General features: G+C 37.8%; 1 protein-coding gene across 2 annotated transcripts; it reads right to left on the bottom strand.

The window, feature by feature from the left end:
• Positions 1-5805: 5805 nt before the first annotated feature.
• got1l1 (glutamic-oxaloacetic transaminase 1 like 1) lies at positions 5806-14707 on the bottom strand. Of its 2 annotated transcripts, none has more exons than XM_059523523.1 (8): positions 14485-14707; positions 13424-13605; positions 11843-11966; positions 10905-11113; positions 9910-10060; positions 9625-9784; positions 6342-6484; positions 5806-6160 (listed from the first exon to the last, which is right to left on the bottom strand). In XM_059523523.1, the coding sequence occupies exons 1-8, from the start codon at positions 14609-14611 to the stop codon at positions 6021-6023; spliced, it is 1236 nt and encodes a 411-aa protein (XP_059379506.1). In that variant the 5' UTR covers positions 14612-14707; the 3' UTR covers positions 5806-6020. The 2 variants fall into 2 exon arrangements, with proteins under 2 accessions (XP_059379506.1, XP_059379505.1); XM_059523522.1 differs by having other exon boundaries at positions 10896-11113; positions 14485-14704.
• Between the last annotated feature and the right edge of the window lie 751 nt (positions 14708-15458).

Here is a 15458-nt window from a genome sequence, read left to right on the forward strand (position 1 = left end):
TTGAGAAAGCCTGACCAGAAAGTTTAAAGAAGTAAGAAGTTTAAAGTAGTTCGAAGTTTAAAGTAGTTTAAAGTTAGATTGATAGATTAGTTGAAAGAAAGAAAGATATATTGGTTAGAAAGAATGATAAATAATTAGTTAGAAAGAATGATAGATAGATTAGTTCAAAAGAAAGAATGATAGATAGATTAGTTTGAAAGAATGAATGATAGATAGATTATTTTGAAAGAATAATAGATAGATTAGTTATAAAGAAAGATATATGTTAGAAAGAATGATAGATAGATTAGTTAGAAAGAATGATAGATAGATGAGTTCAAAAGAATGATAGATTAGTTTGAAATAAAGAATGATAAAAAGATAGATTAGTTTGAAAGAATGATAGATTAGTTAGAAAGAAAGATAGATTACTTAGAAAGAGATAGATAAATAGATAGAAATTAGAAGCATGTTTCAAGCATGATTTGAATGTCAGCACACCAAGTCAGAACAGTCTAAAAGTCTGACCCGACTTTGGAGTGTGTAGAGTTAAAGCTCTAGGAGAAGTTAGAGTTAAAAATTTTGGGTCAGATGAATGATGTTAGTTGGAGGGAGGAGTGGAAGGACCTGGGGATGTGGGATCTGGGGGGGGGGGTGGGTTTCATGGTACTGTGGTGCCTTGGGCAGAATAGGGAAGGGGGGGGGCAAGTTCGAGAGCAGGTTCAGCTTCCTGACAGCCTGGTGGATGAAGCTGTCCTTCAGTCTGCTGGTCCTGGCCTGGAGACTCTGCAGTCTCCTCCCTGATGGCAGCAGACTGAAGAAGCTGAGTGATGGGTGTGTGGGATCACCTGGAATGCAGAGGGCTCTACGGGTGAGTGGGGGTTCCATAAATCTCCTGGAGGGAGGGGAGAGAGACACCAATGATCTTCTCAACTGCTCTCACTATGCGTTGTAGAGTCTTCCGGCAGGACGTGTTGCAGTCCCCAAACCACACAGTGATCCAGCTCATCAGGATGCTCTCAATGGTGCCTCTGTAGAAGGTGTACATGATGGGGGGTGGGCTCCTGCTCTTCTCAGTTTGCGGAGGAAGTAGAGACGCTGCTGTGATTTCTTGGCCAGTGCTGCTGTGTTTTCAGTCCAGGAGAGGTCCTCTGGGATGTGCACACCCAGGAACTTGGTGCTGCTCACTCTCTCCACAGTCGCACCGCTGATGGTTAGAGGAGCATGCTGAGTGTGCGCTCTCCTGAAGTCATCAACAATCTCCTTCATCTTCTCCATGTTCAGAGAGAGATTGTTGTCACTGCACCACCCGGCTAGGCGGCTCACCTCACTCCTGTAGTTGGTCTCATCTTTGTTGCTAATGAGACCCTCCACAGTCGTGTCATCCGCAAACTTAATAAAGAGGTTGGAGTTGTGTGACGGTGTGCAGTCATGTGTCAGCAGAGTGAAGAGGAGGGGGCTCAGCACACATCCTTGGTGGGCCCCAGTGTTCAGTGTGATGGTGCTGGATGTGTTGCTGCCGACCCGTACTGCCTGAGGTCTTCCAGTCAAAAAGTCCAACAGCCAGTTGCACAGCGAAGTGTTGAGTCCCAGCTGGACCAGTTTGTGATTGAGCTGTTGTGGGATGATAGTGTTGAATGCTGAACTGAAGTATATGAACAGCATTCTGGCTTATGAGTCCTTCTTGTCTAGATGTGTGAGTGCTGAGTGGACGGCAGTTGTGATGGCATCATCGGTTGAGCGGTTGGACCGATATGCAAACAGGAAGTGGTCCAGGGAGGGGGGAGGCAGACTTGATATGGTGCATGACTAGCCATTCAAAGCACTTCATGAGGATGGGAGTAAGTGCAACAGGACGGTAGTCATTAAAGCAGGATGAAGATGGCTTCATCAGGACTGGAATTATGGTGGTAGCTTTGAGGCATGTGGGGACAACAGCCTGACTAAGTGAGATGTTGAAAATGTCTTTGAAGACATCAGTGAGTTCCACTGAACAGTCTCTCAGTACACACCCAGGGATGTTGTCAGGACCCGGAGCTTTGCGTGCATTGATCCTGCTGAAGGATCTCCTCATGCTGTCTGGGGTCAGCGTCATCACCTGGTTGCTGGGAGGAGGTGGAGTCTTGTGCAGTGGAGCTGTTTTGTTCCTCAAAGCAAGCGAAGAAGGCGTTCACCTCGTTCAGCAGAGAAATGTTGCTGTCACAGGTCTGCGGTGGGGCCTTGTAGTCCGTAATGGTCTGTATCCCCTGCCACAGACTCTGAGTGTCTCTGCTGTCGCTGAATTGATGGGCTGTCCTCTTGAAGTGCTGTCTCTTAGCCTCTCTGATACCTGGCTGTTCTCAGGACCACCTCATCTCCAGCTCTGAAGGCAGCGTTCCGTGTCTTCAGGAGTATATAGACCTCCCCTCTCATCTACGGCTTCCGGTTGGCCCGGACAGTGATGGTCTTTGTGACTGTTACATCATCAGTACACTTGTTGATGTAGGCAGTGACAGTCTCTGAGTACTCTTGGAGGTCTGTGGTGTTATTGTATGTGGCAGCCTGCTTAAACATATTCCAGTCAGTGGTGTCAAAACAGTCTTGAAGAGCCTCTGACGACCCTTCCGGCCACACTTGAATTTGTTTGTGAACTTGTTTGGTGACTTTAATGAGCAGTCTGTATGCAGGCATTAGCATGACAGTGATGTGGTCTGAGGCACCGAGGTGGGGGAGGGCTTTGTAGGCTCCTTTCTGTGTGGTGGGAACAAAGTCTAAAATGTTATTACCTCAGGTTGGAAAGTTAATGTGTTGGTGTATTTTTGGAAACACACTCTTTAAGTCTGCCTGGTTGAAATCCCCAGCTATGATGAGAAAAGCATCATGGTGGGCTGTCTACTGCTCACTGATGTGCTGGTACAGTTCATTTAGTGCATTGTTCCTGTTGCTGTTGTTCGGAGGTATATGCCAGTACAATGCTGAGGATAGCTGGTTTGTGTGGGTTAGCTGTCAGCCTAGCCCGGATACCTCATCGCTTACCCTTCTTCTGCTTCCTCTCACAGCACTTTTTCTACATCCATAATATTTTAGGGAGGGGATCACAACAATACAATTCTGCTTAGGGTAACAATTTGACCAGCAGTGGCCCTGAAAGACTATTAGACCTGACTAATGGGTGTAAGGCACAAAGGCACACTGATATCTCAAAAGCATGTAACCCCAGTAATGTCCTTTGATTAATGTTAAATGTTTTGAAATCCATAAGAGGTAAGTGTAAGTGCTGTGTTAATCCCAGTTGGAATTGTTTGATCAATTCTGCCTTCAATGCTGTTTTGTCTTAGAACACAATAGATTTTCTGTCACTTTTAATGTGGAAGTCATCTTGTTCTGTCACAATTTGTCACCTGGATATAGCCTCTGAAACAGCTTTGCTGAGTTGTGGGCAAGGTGTTTTATTTTATTTTATTTTATTTTTTACAGAAAAATAAAAGGAAATAACATGCTTAACTATTTGTACACTGTAGACACTAGACACTTTTCAAGCGAACTGGACACTAGGCACCCTGGACATTTTTATTTTATTTTATTATGATACAAGAATAAAATGGACTATTTACTTTTATTACCCAGTGGCACTACAAAAGGGAATGATCATGTTCAATTAATTGTAAGTGTGGGTTTGTTAACCCTTCACACTCCTACTGATAGGAGGAACAAAATATGATGCCTGTGATGATATCGTGTCTAACTATGGGTGTTAACATCAGAGGGGCATTAAACGATCAGTAAAAGGGATAGTTCTCCAGAAATGAAAATTGTCATAATTTATACACATTAGACTGTAATGTACACATGCATTAAAAATAAATATATAACAACTTAATTAAAACCAGATACTTTACACAGGCTTGCAGTACTTTTGACCGTATTTTAGCGAAAACAATGTGCCAGAAATGTAAGCATGAAAAATGGAAGTCAGAAGAAAGCAGGTCATATTTATTTTGCATTAGCATGACGCTGCAGTTTTACAATACACGATTTACACTTACGAGTAACAGTAAAATACTGCAAATAAGTTTTTCTTATGCTTGAAATGTACACCTTTACAAAGCTTCTCTTGAGCATGCAAAGTTAATTTATGCTTACAGTCTTATGTACACTTCCACCATGCTTACCCTGCGTATGCAAATTTTTTAGGCCTTATTTTACCCTCATAGATAACCATATACAGGTTCGTAGCTGGTGTTAGTGGGGCCCCAGTGCAGGTTGTATCAGTGGGCACTGTCTGAAATAATTTGTATGTTCGTTGTTTATTTGTTTGTGTTAGTATTTACACAGTGTTTAAGTTTTTTCAAGTACCCAAATAATTAAATGTAAAATAGCACTGCATAGTCTTCAGTGTAAAAAAATTAAATATACAGTCAAACCAAAATGTATTCAGACACCTTCAACATTTTTCACATTATTACAGTTTATTTGCTATAATTTAGAAAATGGTAATAAAAGATGACAAGAACTCAAGAGTTAAACTGTCAGAACAAATTCCTCTTGATAATGTCAGATAACTTTGATATGTAATGGATAACAATCAACCACAACTTCAGACAACTGTTAGTATGACAATATTTACACAACTATCAATACGTTGTTGACTAATTACCAAGCAAAGATTAATTTTGTTCAGTCTGTGGTGTGAAAAGGTTGCATTAGTAATTGTAAAAAAAACACGTAAGCAAGACATGGTTAGGTCAAAGTGTCTAAAAAATTTTTGGTCCCAATATTATTATTATTATTATTTATATATCAAGTACACTAATAGTCCACTGTATGAATAATGTTTTGGGTATAATATGTCACAGTTCGCTTTATTTTGCTATACTCACTTACATAAATTAATGATGGTGTCCTGCACCCACTAGTAAAAAAAGAATATATAAATCAGAAATGCTATCTGGTGTCTGAATAATTGTTGGTTTGACTACGCATTCATTCTTGTTAAAACTACAAAGTAATTCAGTCAAGACCACTCAGTGATTTTCTTTCTTTCATTTTCTTGGATTAACATTAGAGCAGTAGCTATATTAGCCGCGGTCACTTTAAGAGACAATGAGCACATCCAATATAATACACATCCGATTTTTTTCTCAACTGTTTACTTTCACTTAAGGCATAACCGACAGTTTTTTTGTATTTTGACATATTTTGTATGTATTTTTTCGGTACAAGAGCAATAAGAAGCAAACTCGGTGTTGAAGCGTTTTGAGACGCCTCTCTCTGTGTGACCCTGAACACCAGAACACCGCAGTGCTGAAAATGGCTCTTTCACATCCTTTTCTGTTCATTTAAAATGCGATCTGTATTTGTTTGTTCAGGTGCAGGAGGAACTTCGAGGAGAGCTGTGCAAAGGAGAGAACGGTTCAGGGTTGCTGTCTGTGAGACGTGTCTCTCTCTCCGCGTGCGCACCGAACACAGCGCGCGAGTAAACACCAGCTTCGCTGTTGAGCCTTTTCGCGTCGTGATGACACCAGAGACAATTTATAAAAAAACAACAACACAATTATAATAATAATAATATAACTGTAGTCATATTACAAGTATTTTAATATATATAAATATTCATATATATATATATATGTGCTTTTCATCTCAGCATCAAAAACTCGGAAAAATCTATAAATAAACAATAGCTGATAAAAAAAAGACAAAAAAAAAAAGGTACCTTTCATTTCACACCATGCCAATACATGTTTTGGATACTGATGTGTCAATATGGTAAAGAATAATCTTCTGAGTGTTGTATGGGAGAAAAATGTGAGAATGTTGCTTGATAAGTGTTCATCACACTGCAGGTGATATACAGATGTACTTTTATTTCTTATAGGTTACTTCTTTCGGCCCTATCAAAAACGGTCATATAGATATATCACAACAAACAAACAGGAATCCAGCAATGTTGACTGCAGTTCTGTCTACATTAAAGCCTTTGGTAAATGTTACGCCAAAGAAAGTTAAAAGTTTGCTTGAATAAATTTGAAGTTTTGTAGAAGTTTTAGTGTGAAGTGAGATCAGAGTTTAGAGCTTAAGGCTTGATGTATGGATTCAGCAACATAGTCCAGGTTGCGGCTGTTAATGGCACTAACATTCAGACACCCATTGGGTAACAAGTAGATATGTTTCTTCTGAACCAGGAACTCAACCTGTTGAGCTGATAGAGAACATGAAACTGATTATTTACATCTTTCAATTGTGCATTTAAATGTATGCTGTTGTATTTAGCTCCCCTTTGTAATGTTAGCACAGTTTTGCTGAACTGCTAGCTCAAAAATATTGAAGAAAGTTGCATTATAATAACCATATCCATGTATTATATAAAATGTATCACTCACTATTGAGTCCAAAACAGCAATAAAGCCCTCCAGGTTTTATTATGTGATCCCATTGCCACGGACCACCCAGAAGCCTCAGTCTCTCACGCAAACGCTCTCGGATTAGCATGCAACGTTCAGCGATGGCCTTCACACTCTCCTGCCTGAAAAAGAAAAAAAAAAAACCTTCAGAGTCATTTGCTGAATAATAAAAAGAGCAGTTTTTAATTTCAGCACAGTTTATGCATAAAGAAAAGAAAGCCTTGGCCATTTGTTCATCTCAGAATCATAATCACAAGTGTAATGTTCAGATCGGGATGTTCTCAATTTGCAATGGTTGTTTTAGAAGTAACTGATTTCCTAAGGCAAACGAAAAGCTCATGATCAAGAACAAACTTATCTGTTCTGGCATATTTGATGTAAAGAGATCGTGACAATCAGATGTTCTAATACTAAAGTGGAGGATTTTAAAGGCTTTGTTTATTCATGGCCAAATACATGTGAAACATGTTTGTATACTTAAGCCACACTTACAATGTATGAATGTCTTTGCATTATGTGACAAAATTTCAAACCAAATGGAAGAGAAAATAAAAGAAGCCTATACATCTGAAAATCACCTTCACAGCAGCTTGATAAAAATGACTGCAAAATAGTTAGAAAATTCCAGTTACATCTAAGGAAAATCTCATAATAGTGTCATTTGTTTCCACATGGTTTTATACATTGCATGTACTATAATTTAATGGCATTCATATGGAAGTTTGTTTCTACCATACAGATTTCTTTTTTTGCACATACCACTTGGTTTCATACATTGTATGCACTGTTATTCATGCACATTATGTGTGACTTAAGCATCCAAACACTTTGTGAGGTCACTACTGTACTGTATAATGTTAGGTAATGAGTTTCTTTAAATGAATAAATACAATTATCAGTTAAAATGTTTATGACAATACAGAATGCTGCAAATAAATAGAGGAATATAAGCAATTTTAGAGCCAACAATATACATACAGTGGGTATAGAAAAGAATCACCCCCCTTTAAAATAATTACATTTTGTTGCTTTACAGCCTGAAATGCAGAGTTTTTTTTTATCCAGCTGTATTTACTCAGCACAACTTATAACTGCCAAGTGAAAGATATAATAACACCAACATAATAATAATTAAAAAAAGAATCACTGAGTTGGAAAAATAATCACCCCCTTTCTAACACTCTCTACATTTACATGCACAATTTTTGGTTCAGTCGGACTGAATTAATTCATGACATGCACTCTTAACTGTATTAGAAGAGGAATAAACCACCCCCTTCAAGCCGATCAAAATTTCATACCGATCGAGCTCAGTCAGATCAATTGAGGTGTTTACATGAAGGCTTTTCAGTCCAATTGAGCCGTCAATCCAATTACAAATGGATTATTTGGTTGCATGTAAACTTTGCCATTGACCTGTAAACTCAATCAGGTGTAGCTAATCACATTTTCAATGGCACATAAAGCCATTTAACTTTCAGCTGTGATCAGCTTTGCTCATTTTGATTATCTCCACATTAAAGAGTTTCCTGGAGCATTTCAGTCCTTGGTAGAGCAACTGAAGCAACTATGGGTGACAAGGCACTGTCAAAAGATCCCCGAGATAAATTTGTGGACAGGCAAAAGTCAGGAGATTGACAAAAAACAAAAACAAACAAAAAAAGTCTTTATTAATGCGTAGCAGCACAGTGAAGTTTATTATTAAAGAAGTGGAAAGTATATGGTTCAACACAGACCCTTCCTGGATCAAGATGTCGCTCCAAACTGGATGAAATTGTCAGGAGAGAACTGGTCAGAGAGGTGACCAAGAGGCCTACAGCAACTCTGAACAAAGAGTGGTCACTGTGTGTACGTGACCACAATATCAGAAATTCTCCACAAATGTGGCTTGTTTGGGAGGGTAGCAAGCAGGAGCAGTTCTGCAAAGAAATGTACAGGGAAATATAGCAAAGTCTAGATGTGCAAAGTTAGTAGAGACAGAGACTTATCCTAACAGACTTGAAAGCTGTAAATAAAGCAAAAGGTGGTTCAACAAAAAACTGAAACGAGGGGTTGATATCCTTTTTCCAACTCATTGATTGTTTTATTTACAAACCCGGTTTCAAAAAATAATGTTGGGACACTATACAAATTGTTAGTAAAAAAGTAATGGAATAAATTACAAATCTCATGAAATTATATTTTATTCAAAATAGAATATAGATAACATATCACATGTTGAAAGTGAGACATTTTTGAAATGACATGCCAAATGACAAGGACAGCCCAAGTTGTTATCAGCGCTCTGTTCAGAAGTCTGCATCTCTGATGGTTTGGGGTTGCATGAGTGCGTGTGGCATGGGCAGATTACACATCTGGAAAGGCACCATCAATGCTGAAAGGTATATCCAAGTTCTAGAACAACATATGCTCCCATCCAGACGTCATCTCTTTCAGGGAAGGCCTTGCATTTTCCAACATGACAATGCCAGACCACATACTGCATCAATTACAACATCATGGCTGCGTAGAAGAAGGATCCGGGTACTGAAATGGCCAGCCTGCCGTCCAGATCTTTCACCCATAGAAAACATTTGGTGCATCATAAAGAGGAAGATGTGACAAAGAAGACCTAAGACAGTTGAGCAATTAGAAGCCTGTATTAGACAAGAATGGGACAACATTCCCATTCCTAAACTTGAGCAGCTTGTCTCCTCAGTCCCCAGATGTTTGCAGACTGTTATAAAAAGAAGAGGGGATGCCACACAGTGGTAAACATGGCATTGTCCCAACTTTTTTGAGATGTGCTGATGACATGAAATTTAAAATCAACTTATTTTTTCCTTAAAATGATACATTTTCCCAGTTAAAACATTTGATATGTCATCCATGTTGTATTCTGAATAAAATATCGAAATTTGAATCTTCCACATCATTGCATTCTGTTTTTATTCACAATTTGTACAGTGTCCCAACTTTTTTGAAATCGGGCTTGTATTCATTTAATTTTATTATTATTTATTTCTTCTTATTTTTTTTTTTTTTTTTTTAAATGTTGGTGATATCTTTTACTTGAACTGAGTAAATGCAGCTGGATAAAACAAACTGTCCGTCTTCATTTCAGAATGCAAAGCAAAAAATGTGAATATTTCTTTACCCACTGTAGTGTACAATGTTGAACTAGCAACAAGCTAGAGCAGAGGTGAAATGCAAAGAACATACAAATGTCACATGAACATTTTAATCATTTCAAAAAAGCATGAATGTAGGGAATAAGTCTTACCAGTCAACTAGATGAGCAGGATTACTTAATACGGTGGCAACCACCCTGGCCCCTTCCATCGGGGGGCAGGACCAAAGCGTCTGAACGATTTTCTCAGCTTGAGATTGTACAGCCAGCAGGTTCTGCTTTAACACGCAGAGAAGATGCCCCACTCTCTCGCCTGTCAACGTGAATATCCAATATAATTCTAGCAGCCAAAAATGATTTACTCATGAGTAAATTATATTTAGACATGTTTTTGGAGTAATTTCAAAGCTATATCCCAGTTACAAATGGTAAACACACCATAAAGGCCAAAGCTGTAAGAAAAAGACTGAGCACAGAGAAGTTCAAGCCCCAGAGACACGCAGTGACGAACAGGCCAGGCGTCTTGTTCAAGAGAACCACTGCACAAGCCTTGGGCAGACATCAAGAAGAATGGAAATAACTGGCGCTTCTAGTCGAGAGAAAGAGACAGAATGGGATTGAAAGACTGACTTTTACTTAAAAGGGGCTTCATTCAAGGAACCATTATATGTCATCCACTCTATGGCTATTAGTGATAAAAGCTTGAACTATGCTATATATAAACTAATCATGATGAGATCAAATCCATTAATGGTCAGTCTAGTATTAGGGATCAACGGGACTAAAAGCACACCAGGGTAATAGGCAATTTTGATTTTATTCTCCTTTAAACCATTAGATGGCACAAAAACTTGCAAACACTTTCCGAAACATCCATATATGCTGTGTGTGTGTGTATAAATATATATATAGTAAATATAAAGCATCCCTAAAGGCACAATGATTAACATGAAAATAAATAGATGGCTGAGTTTTCCATTAATCACATTAATTATAATCACAATATTTATAATGAAGCCATTATATTTAAAAATTTTACATTCATCATATCATATAATAAAATATTTGTTTTTCTTCAGTCATGCACTATATGCAAGCAGTGAAAAGCTCATCTGCCTTAAGGTGTGCCTTTAGCACTGTTGTATACATCTGATAGCATTTATTAACCATAACTATTTGTTTACTTGTTTTAACAAAAGTGCATAGAGATTATGAATCATGGATAGGAAAATGTGAAAGAAAGTGTTTAAAAACTTCAGAATGTCTCTCATCCCCATGGTGAGACGTTTAGTGAAGCTAAAGTAAATTTGATCTTACCCTGAAGGGTCTAACTAGCCTTACACACCTGATAATGAATCTTATTGAACTTTCTGACTCTGCCCAATCGGGAAAGATTTATTTTGTGTTTCATTGTGAAACCGTACCACCATGACCTCAGCCACACGTTTCCAGTCCTCGTGAGAAAGTTCAGCACCGGTGGGACGGTGGCCTGAAGCAAACAGGACCACCAGACATTGTTCCGGAGCATTCTCCAAGTCACGCACCATGTTTTCCACACACACTCCATTGGATTCTGCATCCCAGAACCGGTAATATTGCACATCTTCAATTCCTGCTGCCTTAAAGATGCCTGCCAGTGAGTCTACAAGAAATGATACATTAAGAAATAAATACATGTGCTATGACTGCATATTCAAAATTCAAATATTTGTAGGGTTCATCTTTATGTTTGTTAACTACTGGGTAGGGTTACATCAGCAATTTTATTTGACATGCCCAGCACAGACCAATGCACACAAAGGCACATTGTTTAGGTCGGGTTTGTCTTGAAGAACCACAAACAAAGTAATTTATACACTTAACATTCTCTCTCTTAGAATGCAAGCCTAAACATTATCATATACTGTATGTGTAAGGCAGTCTTCCTGGCAAAACAACCTTATTTATGCAATCAGTCAATCTGCTTTAAAAAAAAATTATTGCAGACATTACTCCTGGTATGTAGTTAATTCGTAGATTTAAGTTTATCCTTTTAATGGTCAAGTTTTGCAGATGCAACACAAAAATATGTAGTAGTGAGTAAGGTGTAACTTAATTCACCCTTTACGTCGAAGTTAGTGCCACTGGCCCTTGAATGTTCTACATCAGGGTTCCTCAAATCTTACCCTGGAGTTTAGCTCCAACCCTGATCAAACTCACCTTCCTGTGAATTTCTTATGATCCTGAAGACATTGATTAGCATGCTCTGGTGTGTTTATTTAGGGTTAGAACTAAACTCTGCAGGAAAGTGGATCTCTTGGGCCAGATTTGAGGATCCCTGTTCTACATAATAGAACGAACCCTGCATGGCATGTGCACATTTTGTACCCACCATCACAGGGTGAGGAGAGCAAGATGGGTCCACTCCAGGAAGAGCTTGAACAGTAGCAGGATCTCAGTAACTCCGCACCCAGACGCACTGCTCCAGTACATCCAACTGTTTGGACACCGAATACCTACCACATTGCCAAAAACATTCCATCTGAGTGGGTGATTTGGAAACTAAATCTAATCCACAACACATGTATTTGCCAACTGCTTTTTTGTCTTATCCAACCCCTCAGCAAGGCTCAAATAGCCTTTAACACAAAGCTAGAATTGTGTTGATCCTATACAATATACAAAAATCATTGATTTGGAAATTTTTAGTATTATTATTCCTGATTCACTTAATTAATAGTGTGCACAGGCATGTCAATGATGTCCAAAAACGGCAACATTGTTTACTAGATGGCACAAGCTGACCGGCCAATGAGACTGCTTGCTTAGTATTTAAATAGTTTGGTACAGCGTTAGTTGTAAGCTGTTCCTGCAGTGCAGTTTTTCTGAAAACCTCCACCTCCCCCAGCTCCACCTGTCTAGAACTGCTACAGAATTTGTGTTCACAGCAATATGTCTGAGTGTCTGTTGGCAGTAGCAAGTCCATACTAGCTCTGCAGCAGCAGCAGCATGCATTTAGTGTATTTGGTCTTCTAATCTGAAACGAGTTAATACACTAAACCAGGCATGTCAATTAATATGCTAAAACTATTCAAGGGTTTTCATGACTTGAACTACTTTTAACTTGAGCACAGCAATTTTTAGAAAACCGTGTCATGTGAGACAACAATTGTGAAATGTTGGAAAAATATGGAAAAAGATACAAAAAAACACTGCGTGTGAAATGCGTACATGTAAATTATACAGATTAATAATCAAAGATACAATTTTTTGGAAGTTGCATTTAAAATTAAGTTGACTCAAACTTAAGTTTGAGTCTACAAACTTTTCTGGGGGACTTTTTCTGGAGAAACTTTTTCTGAGAAAGACCAAATGTCAAATTTACTTATAAAAGAATCCAAAAGGTCACAATTTATGTTTCATAGGTTTAACAACCTTTAGTACCCCCTGGGGTACGCATGAGCCCTGGCAGGAAATCATTGCTCTGCATTCCTCGTTTAAATCATGTGGATTTGCTTGTTCCATCTGTTTAAAAAGTTCAAGGTTGAAGGATATTGGTTAAGGTTGCATAAGGTTGAAAACTTGGCATTGTTTCAGTTCTAGAATTGTCTTAACCTGAATATTAACTAACCAGTCTATTAATAGTAAAGTGATCACTGGAGGTTAGTTTCTATTCAGCACAAATATTTCTATTGTTTGACATGGGTGACTAATCCATTTGCGTCACATCATCTCTGTTGTTCAATAATCAAAAGCTATATGCGGTTTACAGCTTGCACAGCTTGCATTGCACTGCCTTTATACCATTTACAAACAAACTACACAGTGGGTATGTACCAAGCCTCCTGCATGCTATCAGTGTATTCAGCTTGCGAGTCGCTGTTGATCACAGTCGAGACTGGCGATTAACGTGTGCTTTCAACTATTGTGGGAATATATTTTATAGAAAGATAAATAATTAAAAAGATGTTACCCTGCTTTCCACAATGGCAGGGCTATCTTTGCCCAATGCAAGTTCAGTTGCCCTTCTGGTGAATTCTGGGATCCCAAGGTTGGGTGGGTACTCTGGGGTTAGAGTCGGGTCTGTGGCAATTTGCTGCTTGATTTTTCGTACAAGAGGAAGCCATGTGGTGTGTCCATGCTCTCCAACATACTCTATAAAAAGACAGAAATGTACATTTATTTGTAAACTGGCAGAGTTGTGTGTGCACAACAGATGTATACAGTCAAAGGTTTGGAAAGATTACGTTTTTTTTTATATTGTTGAAAGAAGTCTTTTCTGCTCACCAAAGCTGAATTTATTTGATGAAAAATACAGTAATATTGCGAATTCATATAAAAAATTTATAATAATGATTTTCTATTTGAATATAATTTGTCCTGTGATTTCAAAGCTGAATTTGCATCATCATTATGTCACTTTTTAGTCACAAGATCCTTCAGAAATCATTTTAATATGACGATTTGTTGCTTAAAAAAAAAAAAAACTTATCAATGTTGAAAACTGTTGTACTTCTTAACTGCTTCTTAATCTTTTTTTTATTTTATTTTTTTATACTAAATTACCACATTATAATGATTTCTGAATGATCATAATGATAAAGACTGGCGTAATGATGCGGAAAATTCAGTTCTCACATCACAATAGTAATTACATTTCAAAATATAATAAAATAAAATTAACTAGTTATTTTTTATTTATATTTTACAAATTTAGCTTTTGTGAGCATATCTACTTAAACAAACAAAAAATCTTAATTATTCCAGACTCTAAGTGTAAATGGACTTTTTTAGGGAGAAGTATTCCTGGAGAATTTTATTTACTTTTTTTTTGATGGGAAAAAAACTAGCAACAAAGTAGCAACTTGTGGAGTGCGCATCATCAATTTATTTGGTCCATTTTTCTGACATTTTCATTGACATTTAGCATGTAAATGACCTTAAGAGTCTAATAACACAATGATCTATAATTAAATTTGGATTTCAAAGGTGGGTCTGTGTCCAGTTTGGGCCACAGGCAGTAAAATCACTCACCCCTCCCTGCGAGATTCACTTTATCAGGGTGCGTGTCTCGCTTGAAATCTTCTAGAAGCTTCATCTGGGATGGCATGAACACGGCGCCATCAAACACAGAGCGAGCAGACATCTCGTGCTGGTGCATTAACTTCTGTCACTTCTGTTCTCACCGTAAACACGAGTCATTCTGAAGCTCTATGACATTGACAACGTGCAAGGGTTTGTTTACTGTCTGTTGCTTAGATGCGTGACTGTTTCCTAGCAACGGTTCACATAACCTCTCTATGCTAGAAATCCAACTAAGAAATCAAAACACATTTTATAATTAACATGCTGCCAAAAATGGGTTTCACAGATATTTTACCAACAGAATATACTTTTCATTTCAAGTAAAATGCATTTTTTTTTTACATTTTGTGTACAATTAAAGGTATCTCATTCTACAGATAAGAAAAATTACATCAGATAAAATTATGTGCTATTATTTACACTATAAGAGTGATATTTTATTAGCCATGTTTTATTATTTGCAATAGCATTAGTTAGCCCAGAGATGCTCTAGCAAAAAAAGCTGACTGGGTGCACAATCATTCTCCCACAGGACCCATCATGGTTCAGATGGTCAAAATGGCATTTAATCTTCTTCATCCTCATCACCCCCCGCCCCCCTCTGTCATTTCAATGGGATTCACAGCAAAAAAAAAAAAAAAAGTGAAAAAAAAAAACAAAGGCAGAAATGATTTTAGAAATATCACGGTCGAGCACCATTTACAATTAAAATTCAAAATAGATTTTTACAAAATATATAAATTACAATTCTATCATTTACATACATGGCAATCAAAATATTTAGAAAATTATCCAAGTCAACAATTTTTCATGTCATTATTTCTAAAATGATCCGGAAATGTTGAGGTGGATATTTTGCAGTGTGTACAGAAAAATGTGTTTTCATAGTATTAATGTATGTATGAAATCAATAATAATAATAA

This window comes from Carassius carassius, chromosome 34 (genome assembly GCF_963082965.1).
Source record: "Carassius carassius chromosome 34, fCarCar2.1, whole genome shotgun sequence".
Taxonomy (NCBI): Eukaryota; Metazoa; Chordata; class Actinopteri; order Cypriniformes; family Cyprinidae; genus Carassius; species Carassius carassius.